Below are 16,185 nucleotides of genomic sequence, written 5' to 3'. Positions count from 1 at the left end.
GGCGAGAGGGAAAGAAACTGTGTAAAAAGTTATTACGACCTTGCAACTGATAACCAAATATGCAGACTGGTGTCTTCTAGGAGTGAGAAAAATAAGATAGCAGGATGGCTTATGTATAAACAAAATGCAGTTCTTGCTTTTTCTTTGTCTGTATTATTGCTAGTTATTGTCTGTAATAAAGGTATAAATGCTTGCTGTAATTGTTTACTAGTTGAGAGACCTGTCCGGGACTGGGGCGACCCTGTGTCCTAGGGCACTCTCTCCCTCTATTATTATTTCTCCAGTAAAGTATTTGATTTTGTTGCACCCAAAAGAAAAAGCGAGAACTGAGTTTTTCTCTGACACTAGGCAGAGTAGCCACCCATTACTGGGGTACCAGGCTATGTCTTTGCTGGAGAAAAACAGGTATGTTTTTATATGAAGATAATTATCTAGTGAATAATGCAAATCATGACAATAATCATCGACTTTATGGACTCTGTGGATGCAGTTTCTGTTCTTTGTGCTGGAATTGGCCTGAATACAGCTGAAATCCTACGAATTTGAGGCATAAACACACCTGATACTCATACAACACTTCCTTATTCCTGCCTTTTCTCTAATTCAGAACAAAACGTGGCTGAACAAAATGGTTTTCAGTTAAAATGTAAAATTGCACAGCAGCCATTGCTATACAACCCAGCATGGGCAGAACCTGCCACCCCTTGGGAGTTAAGTGAGCTACTGTCATTCTCCAGCCTTCCTAATCTTGGTGCGACTTTTCATGCTGTCAGCCATGGCATCCATCCTGGGACCATTTGCTGAAGTCTCAGAGAAACTGGTTGCCTTGGTTTTGCTCCTATCAGAATTGCTGGATAGGGAGCTAGCCCTGAAGGACCTGGGTTCTATTCCCTTTGGGACTTCCTCTCTGACCGCAGGCCAGTGCTTTAGGGACAGAATTGTTAAGGTTTTTAGGCACCCAAAGATACAGCTAGACATCTAGTGGGGTTTACAAAGCACCAAACCTAAGTGTCTTTGAAAATCTCATGAGGTGCCTAAATAGCTTTGAAGATCTGGCCTTTAGTCTGTGTGTGCCTCAGTGTCCCACCTGTACAATGGGGATAACAGCCCTGCTCTACCTCGCCAAGGGCCTGGGAGGAGAAATAGGTTAGACACTGTGAGGTGCAGCCTCAGATACTATGGTGATGGGGCCACATAAGTACCACAGGTAGAGTGGGAACTTCTCTATACACTCAAGTGTCAGGGGGTAGCCGTGTTAGTCTGTACCCACAAAAACAACAAGGAGTCCGGTGGCACCTTAAAGACTAACAGATTTGGTTAGATAAGGTGCCAGCGGACTTCTTGTTGTTTCTCTGTACACTGCTAACCCTGCTCTGGGTCTGACCCCTTCTTTTCACCTAAGCTCCCAAATCTCCCCCTTTTCTGAAGGTGACCTAGGCTCAGTGCTTTGCTGTATTTTTCCCAAATCCCCTGTTCTCTGCGACTCAAACTCTCCTCCCTCCTCCACGGAGGGCTTCCTCTTTCACAGCTAAACTGCCAGACCCTTCATTGAAGCACCAGCCCTTTCTGATCTTAATCACCCAGCCTCTGTTTGTAAACAAACTACTGACTCCCTGCGCCGGGGCACCTCTCCTGTGCACATCCTCACCCTGACCCTGTGCAGCAGTTAAAGGCTCCACCTGGGAGCTGGCACCTCCTGTATGAAACTCGGGGTGGAGGAGGGGGGGGGCTGCTCTCCCCTGCCCCCCCTTAATTGGCGCCCTTGGTGAATTTGCCTTAAATGTCTCTCTCCCTACAAGGATATAACCCTAAAGCCCACCCTGCTGGGAACGTCCTCGCCTGTTTACATAATTCACTTTCACTTTCAGTGAGGGTCGGCGTTGGGCTGGGTTGGGGCTGGTCTCTTGGCTGCTGCTGCGGGGCCGTCGGGCCTGGATCGGAGTCGGAACCGGACCAGAACTTTGGGCTTGTGTCCTGCGCGCGGCCCGGGGGCAGACGCCGCCGGGCTCCGCGGTCCGTTCTCGGGACCATGCTCCGGGTAAGCGGATCCCAAAAGCGCCTGAAATAAAATGGAGCCAACAGATCGGCCCTGCCCCGCAAACCCGGCAGAGACACGGGGGGAGGTTTGCGGGTGGGGGAGGGATCGTGGGAACCTGCTGTGACTAATGATCAGGGCCGCCCACGCCCAGAGGATTCAGGGAGCCTGGGGGTCTTCGGCGGCGGCGGCGGCGGCGGGGGGGGGACCTTCTGCTCCGGGACCCGTCGCCGAAGTGCCCCAAAGACCCGCGGCGGAGACCCCCCCACCGCCGAAGACCCGCAGCGGAAGAAGCTGGGGGGGCTGGGTCCGGGCCCCCTGAGAGTTTTCCGGGTCCCCCGGAGCAAGTGAAGGATCCCGCTCCAGGGGCCCCGAAAAACTCTCGTGGGGGCCCCTGCGGGGCCTGGGGCAAATTGCCCCTCTTGCCCCCCCCTTCTGGGCGGCCCTGCTAAGGATAAGATCCCAGGAAGTTGAATTTTTTACATTTCTCCTTTTTTACTAACGCAAATTCTAACCGTTCGCCCGCCGGAGTTTGGGTTGTTTACTCCTTGTTCGAGAAAATCTCTCTGCATTTTAGAAGCTGTTGGGCTCCATCTGGTGGAGACAGCAAAGAACAACAAAAATGAATATTGAAAATATAACTTTTCCTCCTTAATTGAGTAGGAAACAAATACCGCTGGGAGATTTTGGTTTGTTCTCATCAGTGATACTCAGCCTGGAGCTTGGGGGGGTCTAAGTGAATTGACTTTTCATTTTTTTTTAACAGACAGTGATTTTAGAAAAACAAACAATCCTACCCCCAAAGTTGCCCTTTGAAAGGGGAAATGTTTGAGGATTCTAAATGGACAGTAGCGCCTTGTGGTGCGTTGTATTGAATTTGCTGCTGCTCTATCCCCATAGTTTGTTGTTTTGTATCTGCCGTTTCCCCCCAGGGTTCCCAGGGCTGTGAGGACCTGAGGGACAGGCCAGCACAGGGAATAACGCTTGGCCCACACGGAAGCCGGGCTGCTGGGTCTCAGTTTGGGGCTTTCCATGGCCAATCATATTTCAGTCCTTCCATTTTGGGTGTCACAGTGTAAACTGAAACTGGAGCTAATTTAAACTGTATTCCAAGTACTCAGCAAAACACGCCATGGGTAAAAGGGAAAGAGATTATACTGGAAGAAAAAGGAAAATTATTTCCAAGTACCTAACAGGGTATCTGCCATGCTTCTGGATTTAGAAAAATCAGAACAGAAAGCAACTTTAGCTGAAATGACAAAGGCCAAAGTCTATGAATCCAACCCCATCACTGTGATCCATATGACTAGACCCAAACTGAGCTGAGCACTCACATGATCCAGGGATGGAGGATCATGTCCCAAGGCTGGATTCTAGCCAGACTAATGTCAGTGTAATTCTTCCAGGTTTAAATGAGAGCAGAGTTTGACCCAGAATGTGGAGAGTGGTAGTGAGGAAATGGTGAAGTGGGCTGACAGGCGAGCACCAGACACCACCGATTTGCTCATCTTATAGTTTCTCTATAGAAATACAACTCAGCACATGACGCTTGCACCCAGACACAACTAAGGCACATGCTCATGGGGCACTGAAGTTATTGCAGTAACATGCAGTGTGTGAACGCTGCTTCCTACTGCAAAGGAGACATCAAAAGACACTTAAGGGCCTGATCCTGCAGTGTGCTGAGCACTTCCTGAACAGTGCCCCCACCTCCTGTGGATTTCAGAGGTGTCTCTGTAGCGGTGTGAGAGAGGAGATGGAAGCTGCTCCATATACACTAGCGCTCAGTGCATCCAGGTGCGGGTTGACAAGAGCTTGCTAGGAGTGTTGTCAGTGTTGAATCCCCACCTTGAACCTGAGGGACTCAAAGGGGTTCAGGCAAAAGCATCACAGCACTAATCAGTGCCACAGTGCTACCAGCCCCTCCCCGCCTGCTACTGAGCCTGCATGATGCAAATCAGAAACTTTCTTCTCTTCTTTCCTAAAGATTTTTGTTGTTTTCTTGTTAACACAACTACCTCATTCGGAAACTCTACAATGCAACCCAGGCGAATATGAAATAAATGGCGAATGCTGTCCCTTGTGCAGCGCCGGTAGGTCTATCTGATTGCTTCTTTAAAAATCATGACCCTTCCCTAGAGAGTCGAATTGTCCGGCCTCCTCCGGAGAGCTTGCTCACCTCTATTACTGTGAATCTGACTGGTGGTGAGGACACAGATCTGTCCATGTAAACATCTCACTGCTTGTTACTCACCTGCCAGTGGAGGACATAGAGAGGATGGTTCCTGTGGCCTGGGACACAGGGGATCCAGAAGGAGACGTACTGTGATACTTTGGGCAAGTCACTCTCTCCGTAACACCTCTCGTCCTCAGAGGCCAGGTCAGGCAGGACCAGCGGCTGGCCTGCTCCCTTGCCTAGCTTGGCTGCTGGGGAACCAGGAAGCCGAGTTGCATGGCTTTGGAACTGACGGGGCAGCCACAGCACCGGAGTGGCTGCTGGATCAGCAGTTCTGACTCCTGCACAGCAGCCTGGCACCCACAGCCGAGCAGCGGCTGCTCGATGCGCACCCTGCCTGCAGCTGGGCCTGCCCTGCTCCGTGTCTAGTCCTTGCTCCTGCTGTGTCCTAGCCCTGCTCCAGCCGGCTTCCCGTCCTGACCCCACCCTGTCCTGGCTTCGGACCCCCACCCCCGACCCTGGGCTGCGCCTCCCGACTGTGACTCTGGTTAACCCTTTGGCTTCTGACCCTTGGCTGCACCTTCTGACTACAACCCCACTTTACCCTCCGGCTCCGGCACTCGGCTTCTGTCACTCCAGCACTGACCCTGGCTTGTTCCTGGACCCTGCCCCGCTGGGCCCAGCTCTAACCGGTCGGCAGAACTCTCGTTTCAATCTCTAGGCCTGACTGCCCACATAGCATGTGCATTTGTCATGCATAATTACCTTCCTTTGCAATCTCTGGATTAATGCATTAAATAGATTAGCCTGGCTTTCGGAGGAGCTAATTGTTTTGTTTGCTTTAGGGAGCAGGGTGCTCAAACATTGTAGACTAAGTAGCTGGACAACTTGCATGCCCTGTGTGGACGACACATATACAGAGCATCCCAATGGCCTAACAGAGTGCATGAGATGTAAAGTCTGCGATGCAGGTAAGGAAGCTGGTCTGTGTGTGGCGGGGGGAGGGATGGATTTTAATTAGTTTTTTTCTGAATTGTCTCCCCCAGCCCACAAATACAAAAGCAGCCTAGTTGTTTGGGCCCGGGACTGAAAGTCCAGAGACCTGGGTTTTGCTCACAGCTCTCTCAGTTTCTGGCACAGTGCATGGGCTTCAGTCTCACATCTTCCACTGATGAAGGTCTGTAGAATGATCCCAGGAGACTCTTCTCAGGGGGAAAGTGGATCTCTAGATTTAGCAGAAGTAGAACAAACACAATAAACCATAATTATAATCCAACATTTCAGATGATATCTCTTGTCCTAGAGCAGCAGCTCTGCACCCTCAGGATCTGGATTGTACACGGGGAAGGTTATAACCTTCCTTTCAGATCCCAGATCCTGAGCAGTGACTGAGAAATATGCACGTACCTCAGGAGGCGCGAGTGACATGACTGGATTGGAGGTTGTGGTCCTTTATATGTGGCTACTGGGAGCCTGATTCCCTACCCCTTTTGTCATTATTCACACCTGTGCAGATGAATGCAGAGTGGGTGCAAAGCACGATCTCAGCTGCAGCTGTGTAGAGAACACTGCACTGATTTGGTAGCATTTTGCATGCACCCTTTGCACTGATGTAAATACAACACAAGGTGCAGGGCAGCAGAGAATCAGGCTCCAGATGATTCTATTTACATGGCAACACTTGTGAAATGGAGTCATCATAACAAACCCCTCTAGCTCCTGTGCCCTGTACCACGGATCAGCAAGGACTGGGGGTGCACAATAGGTTTTGTATCTGCTTTGTTTGTTTCCCATGTAAATGTATTTGTGATGCATGTAACTTTCCTTTAGGAGCCAGACTGTTGGCAAAAGAAAAATGCACGTATACGAAGAACACCGTGTGCGGCTGCGCCCCGGGGGATTTCTGCAGCCGCCCGGCATGGCTGGACTGTGGAATGTGTAGTGCCTCCACCATCTGCCTCCCTGGCTCTAAGGTGAAAATACCTGGTAAGGCAACATAACTTCTGTAATACCAAAGCAAAACTCTGCAGTCACAGAATGAACCTGGAGCAGGGCAAACTGGCTGAGACTTAATCCAGGTGAGACTGAGGTGATGCTGGGGAAGCAGCCGGAAGAGTGGCTGGGCTGTAGATGGGCCATCCCTTAGGAGCGTGCACAATGCTGCAGCCTGCTGACGGAGCGGAGTTGCCTGTTGGTCACATGTAGGGATTGGTTTTGACCCACAGAGACAGAAATGGTTTGGGTCCTGACTGCCTCTGTCCCAGCACACACTGCCCCAGCTGCGCTCAGCAGAGGCGCTCAAGCTGGAGCTCCCTCAATATACATGGGGGGCAGGGGCGTGGGAGCGAGGAAGCTGCTGGGGGTCCTGCACTCTGGAGTTGCTATTCCCTGCCGTGGGTCCTGCCCTAGAGCTGGGCTCTGTTCACCTTCCAGGCCAGACACAAAGCTGCCATCTCCCTCTTACACAAGCATGAAATAGACAGGGGCAAGGTTCAGTGTGTCACAGGCTGTGAGGAGCTCAGACTCCTCTGGGTGTCGTGGGACACTCACATGATGCTCTTGCAGGCAGCACTTTGCATGAGGCCGTGGGTTTGTACTCACACATGTCAGCAGCCCACCTACGCAGCAGCAGAGTGCAGTGTGAGTTCAGCTGCAGCTTGCACACCAGGAACAGCTCCCTTGAGCCCGTCTTTGGGCACAGAATTCTGTTAGTAAGACAAGTGTGAAAACGCCCCTTTTGGAGCTCCCATAGTGCTACAGACTTGTTCAGCAACACATTTCCTACTGGTGCAGAATCCCCGTTAATTACACTGGAGTACATCAGTGCTGTAGACACCTAAGTTCCTTTACAGAGTGTGGGTGTGGATCCAGGCCATGGTCCATTGTTAAGGCTTTTGATCAAGGGCACATGTGAGTTCCAGATTAACCAAAAGTACCTCACGGTTCTTTGCTCTGTTTCCGAAGTGGATACTGAATGGGGAGATGTGAGCTTAACGCCCTGAGAGCCTGGCTCTTTGAGATCCTGGGATGGGAGCTGCTGTCGAGAAGCAAAGTCTGTGGTGTTGTTCCATTCACACATCACCCAGGCTGTTCAGTAGCATTTCTACACTGTGACAGAAAGGGAGGTTGCAGAGAAGTGCAGGAAAAGGCAAAGAGGCGCCTTACAATGACACTCTAGGAAGGGACCTCATTATGTCAGTGTCAACAGACGATGAGGGGAGGCAGCCCGCTAGGAACCTGTGGGGCAGCCACGCTCCCTGCACTGAGCTGCCAGCAGAGCTGAGAGACCGGGCCCTCCGCTCCCCACACTGCCCCTCTTTGGTAGGTGGAAGCCTTCCTGGTTAGGACATGCACCACTGGCCCAAGGAGGGTAGTGTGGACATGCACCACCGGGGTAATTACTGCAGTGGCTGTAAGTCGACCTAATATACACCTAGGTCTGCAAGTCCAAGTCTCAAAACCCGAGTTCCCTCCCCTCTGTTACCCCATCAGGGCCACATGGAATTGGAGGCTTCAGAATAAAATGGATCTAGAGGCTCTGCAACATGGTAGGGAGAGTGGGGAGATGCAGCTGGAGACCTTTCTGAATCAAAGCTCCTTTAGGCCCCACATTCAGGAGAGAATCCAGTTATGTCACCCTCTTTTATAGGCACAGAATTCAGTGACAACGTATGTGAGGTTTGCCCTGATGGAACCTTCTCAGCAACCAACATGTCACACACCTGTCAGCCATGGACCAGGTAGGTGACTCTGACTACACATGGCCTTTTCCCTTGCCCCAACTTTACACACTGCCTTCTCTCCTTTCATTCATCATTATTTTTTTGTACTTGAATTTTGCGGCTATATCAGACCTTGTTAGAGGTGCCCTGAAGTTCAGCAGCTGGGAAATGTAACCGTAAATCAGTAGGGCTGTGAGCTGTGTGTTGGGGAATCCTTTCCCCAGGAATCCCTTTCTGTACCCTGGGCCCTCTCTGTGAGGGCTGGATTCACCTCAGGGCTGTTTATAAACGTGACATGGGATGCAGCCCCCTCTGTCAGATCCTCCCTGCACAGAGCCCAGTGACATGGCGGAGAGACTGTGTGGAACCAGGCCCTGGGCCATACTGGGACTGGCCACCCATGCAGTGTAACAGCCCCAGTTCCATGGCCAGAGAGACCCATGGCTGCACAGCAGCGGGCAGGGTTTGCCCCTCACAGAACACAGATTACAAATACATATGGCACATTTTAGAATTAAGAGTTGAAAATCGGCTCCTCCCTTGATTATCCGCCACGTCCCAAAGACCTTTCTGCCTCCTTGGCATGGGCAGCTGGGGGCCAGGTCAGCCCCTGACGCAGGCTGGGTCAGTTGTGAGGTTTACCAGTGACAATGGCCCCCTAGGGGCCACTAATGGGGGGCAGAACTGCCCTGGCCATGCCCCCTCCCTGGGCCAATCCATCTCTGGCCTGCTCCCTGCGCCACCATGGCCCCCCTGCGCCAGGTGAGGTCCCCTCCCAACTGCACAGCCCGTCTGCCCCACAAACAGTGCGAAGGGGCCACAGAGCAGTGGTGAATCTGGCCCTTCGGCTCAGTCAGGCTCTGCTCTGCTCTGCTCTGCTGTGGGTGATTGGCTGAGGAGCAGAGGTGACAGTTAGCTGGTACTGTATGGTGCGGCGGAGCAGCAAGAGCTGGTACCCCCCCGACTGTACTGGCTTCCCCAGGCTGTCGATTTAAATAGTCTGGGGCTCCCAGCAGCGGCCAGAGCCTCGGGCCCTTTAAATTGACTCCAGAGCCCCGCTGCTGGAGCCCTGGGGTAGCAGCGGCAGCTGGGAGCCCCTGAGGCTCTGCGATTTAAAGGGCCCGGGGTTCTGTGGCGGTGGCCGGGAGCCTGGGCCCTTTCACTGCCGGAGCCCCAGTCCGCTGCCGCAATTTAAAGGGCCTGGGAATTTAAAGGCCCTGCCCCCCCGCTCAGGACTCTGGCTTACCGGTAAGTCCTTTAAGTAACTTTCACCCCTGCTGAGGCCTACCCAAGTCAGCGTGGGAGTACCACTGCCTGTGCTGCCTGGGTACGTCAGTGACACTGCCATTGAAATCACAGACCCCTACACTGAGGTGGGGGCAGGTAAAAACTTCTGAGGTCAGTACAGTGAATTTATGGTCTTTGTATTTTTCAGTCTCATCCTATGTTCTGTTAACAATTTGGACCCTTATAACTTAATTTTCCAATGTGCAGGCTTCTACGGCTCAAAGGGCCTGATCCTGCAGCCTTGAAATGTGGGCGAGTTTGGCCTGTCCACAGACTGCAGGATCAGGCCCAGAATCTGGATGGGGTCTTGTCATATTTGATCCACTATATTAAGACCATGAGAAGGCTGTGGATACGGTGACATATTTACTAACATGTCTTCCTTCATCTTAGGTGTGAAGAGGAAGGGATGACAGAAGGAAAGGCCGGGACTGCCACTTCTGATGCAGTTTGTGTAAAAGGAGGCCTTTCTGCCACAGGGCTGGCATTGATAATTGTCTTTTTAGTTTTAATTGTATCTGCGGTGTTTGGAGCAGCGTACTTTTTATGGTGGAGGAAGAAGAGGAAAGATGGAAGAACACGTAAGTCAGAAAAGCGTGAGACCTGTAAAACCCGTCAAAGGGTCTCTAAAGGGGTCAGACTGGCAGAGTTTGTATTTGGCACATTGGTCTTTGTTTCACCCTGGAACATGCCAACCTGTAACTGGAATTGTTTCTTCAAACCAAGAATCCCTGTGAGAGTGTAAATCTCTTCTTTACAGGGTTGCCTTTAATATCCACTGGCCCTAAATTTGACCTACTTTGAGGTGAGCTGGCTGGTCCCAGGCCAGGGTGCTGTGCTATAGCACCAGCTGTAGTGCCCCGGCTCGGGAGGATCCTATCCCTCCCCAACTCATGGCCAAAACCGGCTTTTTTCCCAGGCCAGATTCCCCAGTGGCTAGAAATACCAGCTGTTCCCATTCTCCAGGCAACCCGGACCAGTTCTCCCCTGCTTATGATCTTTCCCGCTTGTATCTGATAAGTGCTTACAAAGTTCCCTCTTCATTCGCTGGGGGAGCAGTGATGTTAATGGAACGGGAGTTTGGGCTTTACTCAGAACCGGTTCCTGCAGCATCTCAATTTTGCCCCATCATTTATCCACCAAGAGAAGAACATGTTCTCAGGTCCAAGAGAGAACACTGGTTACTGGTTATAGCTGGGGACTGGGAATCAGGACTCCTGGATAATATTCTCAGCTCTGCCAATGACCAGAGGTTGAATTTTGGCAAATCACTCAATTTCCCTGTGCCATAGAGTAGCTCAGGGGTCGGCAACCTTTCAGAAGTGGTGTGCCGAGTCTTCATTTATTTACTCTAATTTAATGTTTCGCGTGCCAGTAATACATTTTAACATTTTTAGATGGTCTCTTTCTATAAGTCTATAATATAGAACTAAACTGTTGTTGTATGTAAAGTAAATAAGGTTTTTAAAATGTTTAAGAAGCTTCATTTAAAATTAAATTAAAATGCAGAGCCTTCCGGACCGGTGGCCAGGACCCAGTCAGTGTGAGTGCCACTGAAAAGCAGCTCGCGTGCCGCCTTCGGCACACGTGCCATAGGTTGCCTACCCCGGAGTAGCTGTTTGACATAATGCCCCCTTATAGGGTTATGTGGTTTGCTGTTTGCAAAACTCTTTGGGATCCTTAGTGGTTAGGTGCTGTATCAATGCAGATCATTGTTGGAGCCCAAAGTCACATTGGATTAGCATTGTCACATAACCACCTTCTTCTCCCAGGGGGGTGATTCCTCAAGATGCTGCTAAGTGTAGTGCAAAGTGCAGTTACTGCACAGGGGGGCCATGTTCTGTGGATGTGCACCCACATGGCCCCCCTGAATCGCAGAGAGCGATGCATGAGTCCAAGGGCAGGACTTGGCCTGGGGACATTAATACAGAAAAACGTCAGTACGAAATGCGCCAGACTGTTTTCTGACGAGATTCCTTTTTCTTTGCAGCTGCACAGGACATAAGGGTGAGTTATCTGGTCTTTTATTTACTATGCACAAGCCAGTGGAGCAGGAGTCTCTGAGAACAAGTGTGTATGTGCATAAACTCTTAAGTCCCCACTGGTCAAATGAGATTAACACCGAGGGCTCTTAAATCTTATTCCCAGCTCTGTCACTATGGAACTAGGGAACAAGTCACTTATACATTATGGTCCAGATCCACAATGGTGTTTAATGTTAATTGATTTTAAAGGTATTCAGGCTCCTGATTTCAATGGAAGTTAGGAGCCTAAATATCTTGGAGGGTCTGGGCCAATGCGCCTTACTGTCTGCATGTGTAAAATGGGGAAAATACCTACCTTGGGGGTACTGTGAGACTTGAGTCAGAGTAAAGTGAGCTGTAGCTCACGAAAGCTCATGCTAAAATAAATTTGTTAGTCTTTAAGGTGCCACAAGTACTCCTGTTCTTTTTGCGGATACAGACTAACACGGCTGCTACTCTGAAACCTATCCCCCACACTTACACGTGCTTGCTCTGTGGCTGTGCGAGGCCCTGAAGCAGCAGAACCAATTACTTAGGCTGTGCATAGACCATGATTTGCTCCATGATGTTTGTAAAGTGCTTTGAGATCCCTGAATGGAAGGTACCATAGGAGTGCAAAATATTATTATTCAGCATTAAATGTGCCCAGGGTCAATATCTGCAGTAAACTGACAAATATAATCCAAATAATGTAATGAACCTTAGTAACAAATGGCTTGATTGACTTTTAGTTCCACCCTGAGTGATAGCACACTTGAAAGCAAAATAATCTTTAAAATTTGAAGTTAAAATGGACTCTTTTGGCTCTTTAAACTCCAAGGCATGCAACCTGGAGCCAAGCTGCTTAAACATACATGAGACAGACAAGGTGGGTGAGGTAAGATTTTTCTTTTATTGGTGGAAGAGCCTTTGGTGTACCTCATCCAGTACATCAGATGCCCCATCAACTATATGGGTGATACCAGACAATCACTACACTCTTGAAGAAACTCACACTGGAAAAATGATAAAAGACAAAACCACCCGGTCACCCATGGGTGAACACTTTTCACAGAGCAGTCACTGCCTATCTGACTTATTCCTCGTCCTCAAAGGAAACCTGCACCACACCTTTCAAAGACAAGCTTAAATTCATAACTCTGCTAGACACTAACAATCAGGGTCTAAACAGTGACACTGGTTTTACGGGTCATTACAACAATTTGTAACCTAGTAACCCTGCTTTGTCCTATGACTTGCAGAGGTGATAAATGCCCACTTCATTTTAAGTGGTTTCTTGCAACATGTTAACCTGGGAAGCTTGAAAGCTTGTCTTTTCCCTCAACAGAAGTTAGTTCAAGAAATGATATTACTTCACCCACCTTGTGCGTCTTTCAACATATTTGGTTTGGAAATGGGCATCTCTAGAACAGTTGCTGTTTTATGCCAGGTTTATCTATATCTTTACCTTGTGGCATTACACAGTTTAAGATGATGCAAAATTAGCTAATTACAGAGTCTAAGATCTGTCCAGCAAATATTGGACCCTATTTATAGGAAAAAATCATGCCAGACAGTATAACTTACACTTCTGTTCTAAATGGGGAATGACATTAATAAGTATTATAATACTTCATGATAATGAATAAGAAAACAAATTCTAAGAGAACTCTAGCAGGTGCTAGGAAAACGTACCAGCCATTTGATTGATAGTAACCAAATGTTCATCATCTCTTTGCTTTACTTTGTCATATTTTAAAGGATGAGCTAAACGAAGAGGTTATGGAAAATTTGATACGGACTGGAAACACAGGGACTGATACAGCCCTCCCTGTTCAGGAAACTACTAAAAATTCCGGCACATCCACCCTTCACAGCCCCTGAACAAACACGGGCAAGAGCAGATGCACTTTTTCAAAGTAGGGGAAGAGAGAGAGCCACTCGTCAGCCCTGCACGTGATAGAGGAGGAACACGGAGAGGAGTCTGGGGAATGACCACCAGCCCTGGATTCTTCTGAAGGCTCAGGCCTACTCTAGAAAAAGCTGAATGATCCCTCTTTACTGGATTCTAGTGATCATCATCAATGTAACTTTAGTCTCTCTGGCTATATCCTGTTATGCTGAAGCCTTCCTCACAGACACATTGTTACGTGTAATGTCAATGGACTCTGGGCTTTTGGTTTCATTCGGTAACTACACTTAAACTTCCATCTATTCATGACAATATTTGGGAGTTCCCACTCACACACCACAAATACTTAACCTGGTATCCAGGAACCTCTGCTGGACCAGTTGCTCTGCCATATTGGACCAGGTGAACACAAAGCATAAAGTCAAAATGGATTTTATACATAGCTTTAGTTTTATACCAGGGCAGCAGAGGATTGGAACAGAAATGTATTAGTGCTGTAAGTATTAGCTCTTAATATCTCATCCTACATTAAATCTGCACTTTTACTGTCTCTTGTTAATCAGATTTGCTTTGAACCTTCTCTATGTGTAAGATAAAATCCCAGGTAAGAACTATGGTTGGAAATAAAGCTAAACGTTTTTATAGTGAAGATTGGAGGGTGAACTGCACCAACTTGCTACCCTTGATAAAGCAGCAGTCGGAGGGCTGGACAATCTAGGTATTGATTTGTGATGCGTATGAAAGAAGATAGTCAAGTCACATTCACCCCAGAGCAGCTGTCCTGTCAGTGGGGAAAACATGGGCTGTGAAGCTTCATTCATTGATATATTTAAGCACTGCTGTGCTTGGATGAGGGGCAGTACAAGAGAGAAAAGCAGCATGATGATTATTCTGTGGCATGGTGGAAGTGGGTCTTGCGGAGGGATTTGAAGGAGAGCGCTGTGGCCTTTTCGATTAGTCTGGAGCGGTGAACCAGGCATAAGTGAGCCGGGGAAGAAAGAGCCAAGGTGCTTGTGGAAGAGGCAGATGAATGGGTGATGGAGGCTGCCATTGTGGGAGGCCTGGGGGTGCTGGGGGCGATGCAGTGAGATCCAGGAGCAGACAAGTAGGGAAAGGCTGCATTATGAGGAGTCTTAGAGGTAGGGAAGAGAAGCTTGTGTTCTATAGACTGCGGAAGGGTGAGGTTGCATTAATATGTTAACCCTTGAGGGCTCAGCCAAGTGCTAGTTCATCGTTTAGCAGCAAGGCATTCCCTGGGAAGTATCCCACCATCTTCCACCCTCTGACTTCACCCCCCTACCAAGCTTCACCATCACCATTGCTATGTATACAGCATTAAATTGTTTAAAACTTATGCTGTGTATATATGTGTGTGTATATGTATTAAAAAAAAAAAGTCTTTTGTCTGGCGAAAAAAATTTCCCTGGAACCTAACCCCCCCCGTTTACATTAATTCTTATGGGGAAATTGGATTTGCTTAACACAGGTGGGCAAACTTTTTGGCCTGAGGGCCACATCTGGGTATGAAAATTGTACAGCGGGCCATGAATGCTCACAAAATTGGGGGTTGGGATGTGGGAGGGCATGAGGGCTCTGGCTGGGGGTGTGGGTTCTTGGGATGAGGGGTTGGGGGTGCAGGAAGATGCTCCGGGCTGGGCCAGAGGGGTTTATAGGGCGGGAGAGGGATCAGGGCTGGGGCAGGGCATTAGGGCACGTGAGGGGGTCAGGGGGCAGTCCTGGGGTGGGATCTGCACGCTGCCCTGTCTACAGGCACCACTCCGGCAGCTCCTATTGGCTGCAGTTCCTGGCCAATGGGAGCTGTGGGGGCAGCACTTGGGGTGGGGGCAGTGTGCAGAGCCCCCTGGCTGCCCCTACGCGTAGGAGCCGGAGTGGGGAGGTGTTGCTGCTTCTGGGACCCGTGTGGCATGGGGCAAGAGCCCGACACAGCTGGAGCGATGGAGCGGGGCTAGCCTCAGACCCCACTTCCCAGTGGGAGTTTGAGGGCTGGATTACAATGGCCGGAGGGCCGGATTTGGCCCCTGGGCCACAGTTTGCCCACCTCTGGATTAATGTCATTTCGCTTAAAGTAGCATTTTTCAGGAACACAACTACAGTGTTAAGCGAGGAGTTACTATATAGAGCTAGGGGGCAATGAGAAGGTCTGATCTGAAACGGAGTTTCCTCAGCATTTGCAATGGTTAGAGCTGAGGTTTTGGTTCCGGTTCATCTCTACTTAATTAATGTTCGTTAATCTTAGCCATGGTTAATGATTGTTCGTAAAGCACTGTGAGATCCTCGGATGAAAGGCGCTAGAGGAATGTAAACTATTGTTAATAACCTGTTTATTGTGTTACTCACTGCGGCCTGGTGAGAGCCCAGGCTTGGCAGCAGGAAGCCAGGGTTCCAGCCTGGCCTGTGACACACGTGTACCCTTGCTGTGTGACCGGGGTAAACCACAGAGATGTGCCCTGAGTGTAGGAGGAGGGGATAATATTGTAATAGGCTTCTACCCTGTCCATTAGTTGGGTGTGGGTGGTTTTGGTTTGAGGGAGAAGCTGGAAGAATGGGGTTCAGACAAGTGCTTGTTGGGGGTAGGGCTGTCTGACCAGTTCTAGGGGTACCATAGGAGGGGCTCTGACTGCATGAAAGGTGGTTGGATATTTAGACAATGTGGTCTCGCCTCATTCCTTTGGTCACCCCTGATGTTACCAGTATTAACCATCCCTGCCTCACAGCCGAAGGGGAAGTGTGGCTAATGTTCATGGCACCGTGTAAGATCCTCAGATGAGAGAAAGGAACTAAGAATTACTATGCTGCTATTCAGCTCTGCCCTTCTGAGCAGCAATTTGTCTCTGTGCCGCTCTAGTGATCTCCGCAGAGGGAGAAATATCCTTTTGACTCAGAAGTTATTTAGTGGTTAACGCCAGAAAGCATAGTTTACAGGAAGGCATTTCCTGAGCTTTATCTACCTTCCCCCCAGGCATGCACACAAATTTCCAGCAGGTGCATATGGGTTAAACTTCTAACCAAGCCCTGAATGATCTGCAGGA

At 49.5% G+C, this 16,185-nt stretch overlaps 1 protein-coding gene across 3 annotated transcripts; it reads left to right on the top strand.

Moving 5' to 3' along the window:
- The first annotated feature begins 1,919 nt into the window (after positions 1-1,919).
- Positions 1,920-14,489, top strand: LOC123354242 (tumor necrosis factor receptor superfamily member 14-like). Of its 3 annotated transcripts, XM_044996072.1 has the most exons (9): positions 1,920-2,038; positions 4,023-4,128; positions 4,297-4,415; positions 5,057-5,182; positions 6,042-6,197; positions 7,861-7,951; positions 9,614-9,801; positions 11,211-11,227; positions 12,985-14,489. In XM_044996072.1, the coding sequence occupies exons 2-9, from the start codon at positions 4,106-4,108 to the stop codon at positions 13,105-13,107; spliced, it is 843 nt and encodes a 280-aa protein (XP_044852007.1). In that variant the 5' UTR covers positions 1,920-2,038; positions 4,023-4,105; the 3' UTR covers positions 13,108-14,489. The 3 variants fall into 3 exon arrangements, with proteins under 3 accessions (XP_044852007.1, XP_044852008.1, XP_044852010.1); XM_044996073.1 differs by lacking the exon at positions 4,297-4,415 and having other exon boundaries at positions 1,926-2,038; XM_044996075.1 differs by lacking the exon at positions 1,920-2,038 and having other exon boundaries at positions 2,353-4,372.
- The last annotated feature ends 1,696 nt before the right edge of the window (positions 14,490-16,185 follow it).

The sequence above is a fragment of the Mauremys mutica genome, chromosome 21 (assembly GCF_020497125.1).
Source record: "Mauremys mutica isolate MM-2020 ecotype Southern chromosome 21, ASM2049712v1, whole genome shotgun sequence".
Lineage (NCBI taxonomy): Eukaryota > Metazoa > Chordata > Testudines > Geoemydidae > Mauremys > Mauremys mutica.
The sequence above is the reverse complement of the archived record's forward strand: the minus strand, read 5'-3'. Positions and strand labels throughout refer to the sequence as shown.